Here is a 13,402-nt window from a genome sequence, read left to right on the forward strand (position 1 = left end):
ATTAAGGTAAATTAGAAAAAGATTTTACTTTTCTGTAAAATCTTTACACCTTTTACAGGGTAAAAGATGTTACTGTCTGTATTTTAAAACCTCAGCTTCAGTGTGAGACCAAAGGAAGAGGTGTTTATTTTATCCAAAATTAAAATTTTGTTACTACACTATCTAATTTAACCTGTCTGTTGAAATGATTTAAACAAGATAATTACATGGGGAATGAGATCTTGCTACTCTGTACAGATTAATGTATTTGGGGCAAAAACGCATTCCAAAGTATTTGGGGCAAAAAATAAAAAGGTATCCACAAAGTTTGCTCAAGGGAGTGGGGAAAAATGTGGAGCTGTGAAATTTGCCCATCTGCAGAATTTCTGATATTCTCTCAAGCAACAGGGACTCCCAATTTAATAAGCCAAGTCTGCAATCTTGAGGCTGTCCCTTATGTGACATTTCTGCAATGGCGAAGCTAAGCCTACTTTTGCTTATGTCTAAGAATCACCACCAGAGAACCTCTTTTATTGCTCAGATGTGGCCTCTCTAAGCCAACTCTGCAAATAAATTCACTGCCCTCCCCCTTATATGGGATGTGACTCCATGGGGTAGTGAGTCTGTGAGGCAACATGGGACTTAACTCCTAGGGATGAGCCTGGCCCTGGCATTGTGAGATTGAGAATGCCTTCTTGACCAAAAGGGGGGAAAAAATGAAACAAAGTTTCAGTGGCTAAGAGACTTCAAATAGAGTCAAGTTTATTCTGGAGGTTACTCATATGCAAGCTTCAGACAGATAATTGCGAATTGCCGCAGAATGCCGAGCCCTAATCTACAGTATTCCTGAAAACTCTAAAGAATACCCTGGGCTGTAGCTGGACTCTATAAAAGTTTTTCTGAGTAAATTCAATTTTTCAGAAACTTAAGGCCTCCAAATTGTACCTGTGCCAGATGAGCTCTGAAACCCAGAGCTACCAATCTCTCCAAGAACATCAACTACTTTCCTTCCTCTACCTCTGTTCTAGTTTGCTAGCTGTTGAAACGCAACACACCAGAGACAGACTGGCTTTTAATAAAAGGAGATTTATTTTATTAGTTCTTCAGAGGAAAGGCAGCTAACTTTCATCTGAGGTTCTTTCTTATGTGGGAAGGCTCAGGGTAACCTCTGCTGGCCTTCTCTCCAGGCCTCTGGGTTCCAGCAGCTTTCCCCGGGGTGATTCGTTTCTGCATCTCCAAAGGCCTGGGCTGAGCTGTGAGTGCTGAGATGAGGTATGCTGAGCTGCTTGGGATGTACTACGTTGAGCTCTCTCATTTAGGCACCAGCCAATTAAGTCAAATGTCCTTCATTGCAGCAGGCACACCTCCTAGCCGACTGCGGATGTAATGAGCAACGGATGAGGTTCATGTACATTGGCCCAAGTCCACAGCAACAGAACTAGGTGCCTTCACCTGGCCAAGTTGACAACTGAATCTAACTACCACAACCTCATACAGAAAACACTCCTTTCCAGCACAAAAAAGTTAAAATGGTCATTGCCCAGATATCCGTGAAAATTGAGAGAAAGATCAAATGAGAGGGAGGAGGTGTAACTGAGAAATTAGGATTTAACAGATGATTGTGACTGCTGACTCATTATACAGATAGTTCTTTTTAATTTCTAGTGCATTCGAATAGCTGAAAGGAAATCCTGAAATTGTTGAACTGTAATCCAGTAGCTTTGATGTTTGAGAATGATTGTATAACCATGTAGTTTTAACCGTGTGACCCTGTGATTGCAAAAATCTGGTGTTTGGGTAGGTGAGTAATAAAATAAAGACAAATAATAATGATAATATTGATAGAGAGGGAAAAGTGGTCTGGGATGTTTTGGATTTTCTTTTTTATTTTTCTTTCTTTCTTTTTGGAGTAATGAAGATATTCTAAAATTGGTGTCAGTGATGAAGGCTGAACTATATGATGAGACTGTGAGCCACTGGTTGTATTCTTTGGATGGATTATGTGGTATGTGACTATCTCTCAATAAAATTGCATTTAGAACAATAAAAGTAAAGGAAAGAAAGAAACCAAGTGGCCAGCATAATCAAACCCTGCATGTTTATTGAAGGAGAAACTGCTGAATCAGTGAGATCAGGGGAGCCAGAGTGAGAATCTCAATAACCATCTGGTCACCGCTGCTTATAAAGAAGTTTTGGAAATATCCAAATGTGGGGGTTGTAATGGCTCACTGACATTACAGTTCCTTGTTACATAGCAGGATCTTACAAAGTGGGGGGAAGATATACATTGGCTAGTATAACATGCTTATGCGTTCTGATAAACTATTTCTACTGGCCCTAAACCGGTTTGTCACGAGGTGTCTCTCATCTGCAGTTCTGTAGGTTGCATTCCCTTGTTCCATTTCCTTGGAAAGTCCCTGCAGTTCAGTTATTTCTGTCTTCTGGAAAATTCTTTCTCAGATAGGGGTTCCTGTCAGCAGTGCAGGCAGGCATTTTATTTTGCTTAGCAGTTTCTGTCAAAACCCTAGAGGCTGAAAAAAGGATTTTTTGTTTGTTTTTGCTTTTTTTGATGTAGAACATCTTTAGCTAGGATGAAGTTTGTTGTGGTCATTTTGTATGGGCACTGATATTCTCCTAGGAGCATGACTGGCTCTCTCAGCCTGCATCCTTGGCAGTGGAGGCAAAAAAAACCATCATCTTTTTTAGGTCTTAGGACGATTTCCTCCTTCTGAGGCTCTGTATCTGTGTATGTGAAATGGCGGTGAGGGAAAATGATACTTCAGTTATAGGAAGGGCCTTAGGTTCAATAAAAACACTATAGAACCTGGCATCTTGTGAGCCCCCAATGAATAGCTTTCCCTTCATCTCAGAATTTCTTCAGAAGTCAAAGTAATTCATAAACAGTTGTGGGTTCTAGTCCATAACTTCTATTCTCCTGCCTTCGAATACAGATTGTCGCTAGCCCCTTTTGACATATTTCCTTTCTCTTTTCATTGGTGAAGAAACTCTGGTGGTGCCCCTCTACTTTCTTAACTCTTAAAACATCTATACAAACAGAAACTCATCTTTAATTTCCCCTAAGGTTTTATGCAAGTGACTCCACTCCCCACCCTTGGAACCCAGACACTCAAATGCATGGCATCATCTCTCCGTGAGTTTCTTATGGGAATCGCCTCTGCCAAAAGTGAAAGCCCTGGTTTCTGACAATTACACCATCAGTAGGGAACTTGTTTAAACAAATTATTTTCATTCAGTGATCTATGCAGCTATTTAAAAAAAAATAGAATGCAGCAACTCTATATGTAGCAAAAGAAAATGACAGAAGATCTCTTTTTATATGAAAAGGAAAGCAAGGCAAAGAGTGGTTGATATAGGAGCTGTACCTCCTGTACCTAGGATGTATGTAGTAGTATATATAGTGGTGGGTATAAGTGTATCATATGTATGTAGGAGTTACAGTATATAGTGGTGTGTGTATATGCATATATATATATATATATATATATATATATATATATATATGTCCATATATAAACTATTTAATTGAATCTGCTTAGAATATTATGGAAGGATACTGTTCTAGTTTGCTAGCTGCCGAAACACAATATACCAGAAATGGAATGGTTTTTAAAAGGGGGAATTTAATGAGTTGCTAGTTTACAGTTCTAAGGCCGAGAAAATGTCCCAATTAAAACAAGTCTATAGAAATGTCCAATCTAAGGCATCCAGGAAAAGATACCTCCTTGGTTCAAGAAGGCCGATGAAATTCAGGGTTTCTCTCTCAGCTGGAAGGGCACATGGTGAACACAGCGTCATCTGCTAGCTTTCTCTCCTGGCTTCTGGTTTCATGAAGCTCCCTGGGAGGCATTTTCCTTCTTCATCTACAAAGGTCGCTGGCTCATGGACTCTGTTTTGTGGTGCTGCTCTTTCTGAATCTCCCATTCTCCAAAACATTTCCTCTTTTATAGGACTCCAATAAACCAATCAAGACCCATTCAAATGGGTGGAGACATGCCATCACCTAATCCAGTTTAACAACCACTCTTGACTAAATCGCATCATCCAGGGAGATGATCTGATTACAGTTTCAAACATACAGCATTGAATAGGGATTATTCTACCTTTATGAAATGGGAATTTGATTAAAACATGGCTTTTCTAGGGGGCATACATCCTTTTAAACCAGCACAGATACCCAGAAAACTGGCGATTTGTGTCAGTTGTTGTCTCTGGTGAGGGGAGCTAGAAATGTCTCATGTAGCAGGTGGACAAAATCACCTCTTTCGAAAACTAATACCTTAACCTAGGCTTTCTCTATGAAACTTAAACAGAAATATTATGCCTATTCAACATTTTTGCTTTTTAACCACATTAGGCATCTTTCTAAAATATGTTTAAAATAGCTTTTTTAAAAAGATGGGGTAGGGTTGGTTCGAAGCTCTTTAAGATATTGTTTCCTTTATATAACTGAGTAGCCTTGTTCTTAGGAAATATACATGGAAGTATTAAATATCCCAGGAACATGATGTATACAACTTACTCACTAATGTAGGGATAACAGATAGACAGATGGATGAATGGATAGATGGCTAGATTAGCTAAAATAATACGACCAATGTGGCAAAATGTTAAAAGTTGGTGAATCCGATATCTTGGGTAGAGGTATGTTGGAATTCTCCATATGGATTTGTATTATTTTTGCAACTACGCTATAAGTTTGAAAGGATTCCAAAATACACTTGTTTTTTTTTATAGAAAATGTTATAATTTCTTGTGCCTTTAATTAAGCCTAGAAACTTGGACCTGTTAGCTCTGTAGGGCAACTAGAAAGTGATGTTCAAATTTGGTTGTGTTAGTACTCAGTTGCCTAGTTTAGTTTATACCAAGAAGAATGTCCTATTTTATTTGAAATGATGGGGTAATGGGTTTAGCCCCTGAGAGGAAAGGTGCCTAATCTCAGCAGAGTAGACTGGCCAAAGGGCAGGGAGGGGGATACACTTTCAAGTCCTGAAGCTCTTATCTACACAAGTGGATATCTACACAAAGTAGGCCCTCTCTACCTGGGTTTAGCCTGAAAAACACATGAATTTACATATCTGCTTTGGTGGTTGACCTTCCCAAAGTGTCCCCAGGAGAATCCTTACAGCAGACCAGATCCCCTAGGAATTCTCAAACCAGACTCCTAAGTTCTGGTGGCCAGAGCCCCAAACTCTCTCTCCAATGTGATCTCTCTGCAGTACATTGAATCATATCCCCTCTCCTTCCCCATTTCTCCAAGTAGATATGTTTTGTTCTTAACCCTCTGTTCTGTGAATGTGAACTCATAAGTAAATAGGACCTTGGAAGATCTTGATTGAAACAGGGTCTTAATGCAATATAGCTGAAGTCCTTATTAGCCAAGGAAGTAGAAGCCGGATGTACCAGTTTGAAAATATTATGCATCCCCCAAAAAGCCATGTTTTAATCCTGATTCGATCTTGTGGAGGCAGCTGTTTCTATTAATCCTGATTCAATACCATAGATTGGAAAGCTTTGATTAAATTATCTCTACAGAGATGCAGCATGCCCAATTGTGGGTATGTCTCTTTAATTAGAGATGTGATTCCACCCATTCCAAGTGGATCTTGATTAGTTTAGTGAAATCCTTTAAAAGAGGAAACATTTTGGACAGAATCAGAAACCACAGAGCTGACAAAGAAAGAGCCAACAGGAACTTCACAGCAGAGTGGACGCAGATGCCAACACCTGGAGGACAGAGACATGTATGCTTGGAGATGCTTGGAGGCCACTAGAAGTCACCATGAGTTGTTAAGCAAGCCAGAACCTGGAGAGAGCTAAGGGAAGCCAAGAGATAAAAGTGAAGCCTCTGTTCCTATGGGAATTCCTCAGGAACAGCTGGAGAAGCAAAGTGAGGAGGACCTACAGGAACAGAGGCTGAAAGCAAAGGAGCCCAGGAGCAGGGACCAGCAGATGCCAGTCACATGCCTCCCCAGCTGATGGAGCTATTCCAGACCCATTGGCCTTCCTTGAATTAAGGTATCTTTCCGTGGATGCCTTAGTTTGGCCATTATTATAGGTGTAGAGCTGTAAACTTGTAAGATTCTCTTTATAAAAACCTTTCCGATGATGCTATTCTGCAATCTGGCAGATTACAAACTAACACAATAGAGAAGGAGGGAGAGATCACCATGTGATCCGCAGAGATGCATCTGCAAGCCATGAACACCAAAAATTGTGGTAACTGCAATGCTACAGACTTTGGGGAGAAAGCATGGCTTATGGATACCTTAATTTTAGTCTTCTATCCTCCAAACTCTTTGCTAATAAATTCCTGTTATTTAAGCCGACCATTTTGTGATATTTTTCATAGTAGTTCTAGCAAACTAAGACTCCCTCTTTCCAGTCATTCAGTTGTCTAGCTCAGGATGGAGTGATTTTACTCTGATCATTTCCTCCTTAAACAAGCCCTCCAGTGGTTCACAGATGCCGTAAGTACAAAACACCCTGAGCGCAAGGACCCACCTCATCTCACCCCTGCCCTCTTCTCATGCCACTCTCCTGTCACTGCAGTGCTCCAGCACTGCTGGTTTCCTTGGAGACCTCAAACATGCCAAACTTGTTCCCACCCCAGGGCCTTTGCACTTGTGGCTCCTTCTGCCTGCAGTACCCTTTCCTAAATCTTCTTGAGGCATGGCTGCCTCTTTCTTTCACTTTAGTCACATCTTAAATATCACCCGTTGGAGCTGTCTTCCCTCGCCTCTGCCCCATAACCCCCTACTCCCCTCTCTCTCCATTACTCTGTTTTTTGTTTCCCACAGTTTTCCCAACTGTTGGCAATTATCTGCTTTGTTTATGGATTTATTATCTGTTTCTTCCCTCCCTTAGAAGATGTAAGTTGTCTGGTCTGTTCACCTCCAGTGGGGTACCTAGGTACACAGTTCATAAGGATTGGATTCATAGATTGATCATAGATGAAATTCTCTATGTCATAAAACCTGGAGACTCTGGTCTGGATGTAATTCAGTCACTTGTTTCATTTGAAGAGCTCTCTGTACATCCCTGTAGACTGGAGGGCCCAAGAATATTCAGGAAGTTTTCACTTTGCTGCTTTTCTCCCACTGTCTGTGTTGTTGGCCTAGACTCAGTATCGAGGGAGCTCATCAGTACCAAAGAGGGACTGGTGGTCTTACCCCACCCTTCCACCCACAGGTAATGCTACACTCTGCAGCAGCCTGGGCCTTAATTAATTAGTTAATTATTTAATCCATTTACTTATGATAAATACACATAACATAAATTTTATCACTTTAAAGGATGCTCTTTCATGGCATTTAGTACATTTTCAACATACCATTACCTCCGATTCACTTTCATTACTTCAGAATAAAAACCGTGTATCCATTAAGCAGTCACTCCCATTCCTTTCTCCCCCATCCTCTGGAAACTGCTGATGTGCTTTCTGTCTGTGTGGATTTGTCTATTCTAGATGTTTCACATAAATGGAACCATATTGTAAGTGGCCTTTTGCAGCTGGCTTCTTTCCCTCAGCGTAATGTTTTCAAGGTTCACCGATGTTGTAGCAAGTATAAGAAGTTCATTCCTGTGATGGCTGAATAATATTCTGTTGTAAGGCTATACCACATTTTATTTATCCATTCATCTGCCAGCAAACCCTTGGGTTGCCTCCATCTTTCAGCTGTTGTTCTGCTGTGAACATGTTTACAAGTTTTTATTTGACCACCTTTTTTTTCAGTTCTTTTGGGTTTGTTTGCTAAGTCTTATGATACTTCTTGTATGGAAGAACCACCAAGCTGTTTTCCAAAGTGGGTGAGCCATTTTCTTTTTCCACCGGCCATATACAAGGGTTCCAGTTTCTCCACATCCTCACCAACACTTATTATCGTCTGTCTTTTCATTATTTCTAATCTAGTGGTGTGAAGCAGTGTGTCATTGTGATTCTGATTTGCATTTCCCAAATGACTTATGACGTAGAGCATCTTTACATGTGCTTATTTGGCCATTCAGTATCTTCTTTGGAATTTGCCTCGATTTTGAGGCTTCCCACCTTTTTCAAAATAATTGTGTGTGAGTGCTTTTCTCTTTTTTGCTTGACCATGAACTTCCCCTTTTTAAAATGAAGCTCATATCCTCCTCAGGAGATTTTGAACTTTGGAAATTGTTTTGGCTTGTTAAAGCTGCTGGAATACAATATGCCAGGAACAGAATGGCTTTTAAAAAGAGAATTTATTAAGTTGCAAGGTTACAGTTCTAAGGCTGTGAAAGTGCCCAAATTAAGGCACCAACAAGAGGCTATCTTCACTCAAGAAAGGCTGATGCTATCTGGAACACCTCTGTCAGCTGGGAAGGCACCTGGCTGGCACCTTCTGGGGTCTTTGGCTTCTGGACCTCTGTCAGCTGAGAAATCTCATGCAATGTCTGTTAGCGTCCCGGCTTCTTGTTTCATGAGGCTACCTCAGGGGCGTTTTCCTTCTTCATCTCCAAAGGTCTCTGGCTATGTGGGCTCTGTTGGCTCTGAAGCTTTTTCCAAAATGGTTCCCTCTTAAAGAACTCCACCAAGTGACTCCACCTTGAATGGGTAGAGACGCATCTCCATGGAAACCATGTAATCAAAAGATCACACCCAGCAATATTGAAATAGGATTAAAGAACATGACTTTTCTGGGGTACACAAGTGGGAAATTTAATTTGGTTTCAGTTTTCTGAATTTTGACACCTCTGAATCTACCTGTCACTGATATACTGTGAATTCTTAGGCTTTAATATATTTAAGTACGGTTTTTGCCTTAGCTGGTAGCTAAAACATCTGGGCAAGTGTTTGAGTTTTTGCTATTTTAGAGGAAGTGAATGACTATTGAAAATGGTTTTCATTACCATGCTTGTTTCCTTTTCAGAAAAAGTTGCCGTTGACCACACTGGCTCAGTGTTTGATGGAAGGGTCAGCTATCCTGGGAGATGACACACTGCTGGGGTAAGTCCAAATCCGGGTAAGTCTCCATCTATCAAAAGGGGACTGAAATCCTAAGCACTGAGAACACCTGCAGCCTGACTGGGGACTTGGGTGAGGAGAAGAAAAGCTTACCAGTGAGAAATCAAAATCCTTTGATTTAGCCTTGAAAGGTATATGTGCACAATGAGGCAATACCCCCATGGAACAACTAACATAAAGCTGTTGAAGGACAATGGAGATGTCATGGGCTCTAGAGAAACAATTAGCAACCCTCACTGCAAGATTGCTTTCCAGTATCAGAGCTCATGGGGTTCCCAGAACACCCCAGTTGGTTTTGTGCTCACAATAAAACAAACTTAAAAATAGAATCCTCATGTGGGAGAAATGGCAGGCACAGTCAATAGGAGAATCAGAACTTGAAGGACCAAAAATAATAGGCCAATGTGAAAGAAAATACAAAATAATTGTGTTTACAATGAAATGGAAAAAATTAAGCAAAGGCCAAAGAATCCTTGACAAAAGAAACAGTATGAAAGAAAGAATAGGCAGAATTTGAAGAAAAATCAAGTTGAATTTTTTAATTAAAGTACTAATACTTTTAACACTTAATTGAGATAAACTGACTATTACAGAGAAGTAGGGAACTGTTGAACTTGGAAACGTATCAGAAATCCTCACTTAGAATGAACAGATGAAGTGTAGCAAACATGGATGTAGACATTGTTAAGTTAAGAGATAAAAATGACAGAATGAACAGGTGTCGTGTTATGTCTAATTGGAGTTCCTGAAGGAAAATATAAGAGGGGGACTGGGATTATGGTTGGAATGTTTTCCCCCAGATTTGAAGAAAAGCGTGTCTTTAGATTTAAGAAACGCAAAATGTCCTGATGGAGAGTAACAAGAGGAGCTCACCCTTGGACAGCTGTAGTAAAATTGCAGACCATTAACAAAAAAACAGGAAAAGTTATAAATAACCAGAGAAAAAGATGATATTCGTTACAAAAGAGAAATAAGACCGATAACAGGTTCCGTATTCATCATCAGAAATAACTGCTAGGAAATAGTGGGAGGAATGTCGGAAAGTAATGTGTGAAAATTCAGGAAAGTTAGAATTCTGTGATAAACTAGATTATTATTCACAAACGGGAAAATAAAGATAGTTTTAGGCAAAGATTTAGAGAATTTACTATCCACATAGTTGGGGTTATGTGAAATAGATTATGTCCAGAAGAAATGAGTGAAATGCAAGTAAGAAGGTAAAATGAAGAAATTGGCGAATGCGTAAAGAAATGTAAGTAAGTGTTGTAAAAAAATAGCAATATAGTAATGACTAATTTGGGGGGGCGGAGGCTTAAATCAAAGTGAAACCAAAATAGTAGACAATAACATGAAACATTGCACTTATATTGTATAAAAGGAGGACACAGATATTACATTTAAATTTAGAGTTAAGTGGACATGTTAGAAGAGTAAGGGTAACCACAAAAAAGAATAGAAACAGAATGCATTATTTCCAAACCAGTAAAAGATGAAAAGGGAAAGAAATAAAATAGACAGATATCGTAGAAAGGAACAAAGGTGAAAGGCAGAAACAAAGAACCAGCATAATAGAAAACAGAAAATGAAGGTAATAGTAATTACTTCATAGCCATCTGTGATCATAGTAAGAGCAGATGGAATTAACTCAACTCTTTAAAATATAGAGAATCTCAGGATAAAACATAAACTCCAGTTTTATAATATTCCAATGAAATAGCAAGATTGAAAGTAAGAGGAAGCAAGACTTCCAGGGAGAAATGTCAGACTGAATACACATTGAATTTTATTCCCTTCTAAAATCCACTAAAACTATAATAAATGGGTTTTTTTTTTTTCATAAAAGACGTAGATCCACAAAGACCAGAAAAACTGGAGAGAAAACAGCAACACAGTTTTGTGGGCTGTGAACATATATGTATAGCTGACTCCCAGGACAGAAGTAGGATATGCTGAGATCCAACATAATTTATACCAATAAATGCTTGCAAGGCACCAGATATCTCTGGAATAATGGGTCTTTGGGGATGGGGTCAGTAATTAAAATTAACAAATATTGGTTGAAAGCTATTCAGGTAATATTAGGATCACTTAAAGCCTCTCCCCTAGGAGACTTCTTCCATACCTCCTACTACAGATGAAGTCTGGCGCTTTACTCTCTGGGAGGGATATGACAGAACCTCCCTAAACCAGGGGACCGCAAATACAGTGGAATGTAAGGGCACCATTCAGTGAAGCAGATGAGTTAGTGAGTTAATGCGTACTGGCTGCTGAGACTCCACAGCTATCTTCCTCCATTCAGGTAGACCCCCAGCCTTACCCTCTGGGCAGGAAGTTTAAAAATACTTCTCTGGGGAATTTGACCAGTGCACAAGAATAGCTTATAGACCCTGGGGCATTGGAGAGGTGCTGATGCCCTGACAGATGACCCAGCCATGTCATCCTTCAGAGAAGCTCCCCTGACCAGCCTTATTCATTCTCAGAGCTTTTTAGTGTCTACCTTTAAAGGTAGACAAACATCAAAGATCACCAGACATCTGAGGAAAGTTGCTAATCTGAAACCTGAAGACTAAACAATTGGGGTGGGAGCATGGGATGCCATTTGGAAGAAACAGAGATTGGGTGTTCAGGGGAGAAGATTTTCAGAAAAATTATTAATTGTATTTTTAGGGGAAAAGAGAAGATAATGTATCCATGAAATAAGAAGAGGATGTTTATAAATATGCACAGGAAAGACACATTCCAGAATTAAAATTTTTGTAGAAATGAGGAAATGACAACAGATATGAAAATTTCAACAGAATGTTCAGAAGGTAAAAGTTGAAAAAATTTTACATAAAAGAGAGTCAAAAGATACAAAGATGGAAAATAGAAAAATTAGAAAATTAGAGACCCAATCCAAGAAATCTTCTATCTGAGTCACAGGAATTCTTAGAAAAGGAGAGGAAAACATAATATCAATGAAAAACAATCAAAGTATTTCCAAGACTAAAGCACGTGAGTTTCTCTATTGAAAGGGCCCATTGGGCTCCTAATATAATGGAATAAAATTAAACTACACCAGGGCTCTGCCTCATTAATATTGGTGACAGATAAAAGGCTCTACAACCTTCTAGAGAAAAAATTAGTCACATACAAAGGATCAGAAATCTGAATGCTTCCAAACTTGTTAACAGCTACAGTGAAAGCTAGCCATACCTTCAAAATTATTAAGGAAAATGATAGCATAGAATTCAATATTTTGCCTGATTGTTGATTAATGTGAGGGTAGAAGGAAATGTTGGGAGACTTAAGGTCTCAAGAAACCCATTTCCCATACACTTTTTCTCAGGAAGCTGAAGCAAGATGGGCTCCAGAATGAGGGACTATTCAGTAATGAGGTAGACATGGGATAGAAACAGGAGAAAGCAACACAGGACAGTTCCCAGGAAGTGATGAAGAAAGGTTCTAGAAAGACAGCTGCAACTTTGTGAAAGGGGGTAAATTGAATCCCGACTGGCATGGGTCTGAGAGTGAATAATTCAAGAAGGTAAAATTCTTTCACATCAGGTGTGGTTCAGTGTCTTGAGTGGCAAATTGGAAAAGTGGTAGAGAAATTGGGATTCAGTCAGGTCCATAGAAAACTATGTAAGGAAATCAAGACAGGCAGTTATTAACTCTGGGGAGAACAAATAAATGTACAGGAGAGAAGAGTGGTCATAGTTATCAATCTACCTGGTTTACCTCCAAAAAGTACACGGAGTCAAAATACAGTGTAAATATTGAATATTGATAAATGGGGGCAGGGGAAATGTAAATATAGCTAAATTCTTATTTCCAGAGTAGTGTCAATAGATAATGCCGTGAATTAAAATTTAAGATGTATTATTAGAAATACGGAGGTAAGTTCTGGAAAAATATGATGAAAAGCACCATTAAAAAGGTACAAAGATAAACCTCAGCCTGGGAGTTATTCACTATAAATATGAAAAAGAATTAGAATCCATTATACATTCACACACATATGTGTAGTTACATGAAGAATTCCTACAAATAAATTCAAATAAATAGATCCCAATCCAAAATAGCCAAAAAATATGAATAGACATCTCATGGAGGAGAATCCTGGAAGGCCCAGTAATTATGAAGAGATACTCAGTCTCCAGTAGACAAGGAAATACAAATTAAAACTGGAATGTGATTAAATTTCATATGCACCTGTTTGGCTGAAATTACAAAGCTTACACATTCCAAGAATTGGCAGGGCGTAGGGCAGTAGGCGCTCACACACATACTGGTGAGAGTTGAGTTGGTTCCATCCCTTTGGATAGCAATTGGCCAATATCTACTGAGGTTAAGGAAATGCATATCTTCTCTCCTTTACACAGAAAAACTTTAGAACATGCAATACAAGATTGCATGAGTATAATTAATACATAT

The 13,402-nt window shown here is 39.2% G+C and overlaps 1 protein-coding gene across 3 annotated transcripts in view; it reads left to right on the forward strand.

The window, feature by feature from the left end:
- The window catches only part of ARHGAP44 (Rho GTPase activating protein 44), a 207,445-nt gene that overhangs the window by 119,738 nt on the left and 74,305 nt on the right, over positions 1-13,402 (forward strand). For all 3 annotated transcript variants that reach the window (XM_077166048.1, XM_077166049.1, XM_077166050.1), the window contains exon 4: positions 8,892-8,968. In XM_077166048.1, the coding sequence (XP_077022163.1) occupies positions 8,892-8,968 (77 nt within the window). The remainder of the gene's footprint in view (positions 1-8,891; positions 8,969-13,402) is intronic.

The sequence above is a fragment of the Tamandua tetradactyla genome, chromosome 6 (assembly GCF_023851605.1).
Source record: "Tamandua tetradactyla isolate mTamTet1 chromosome 6, mTamTet1.pri, whole genome shotgun sequence".
Lineage (NCBI taxonomy): Eukaryota > Metazoa > Chordata > Mammalia > Pilosa > Myrmecophagidae > Tamandua > Tamandua tetradactyla.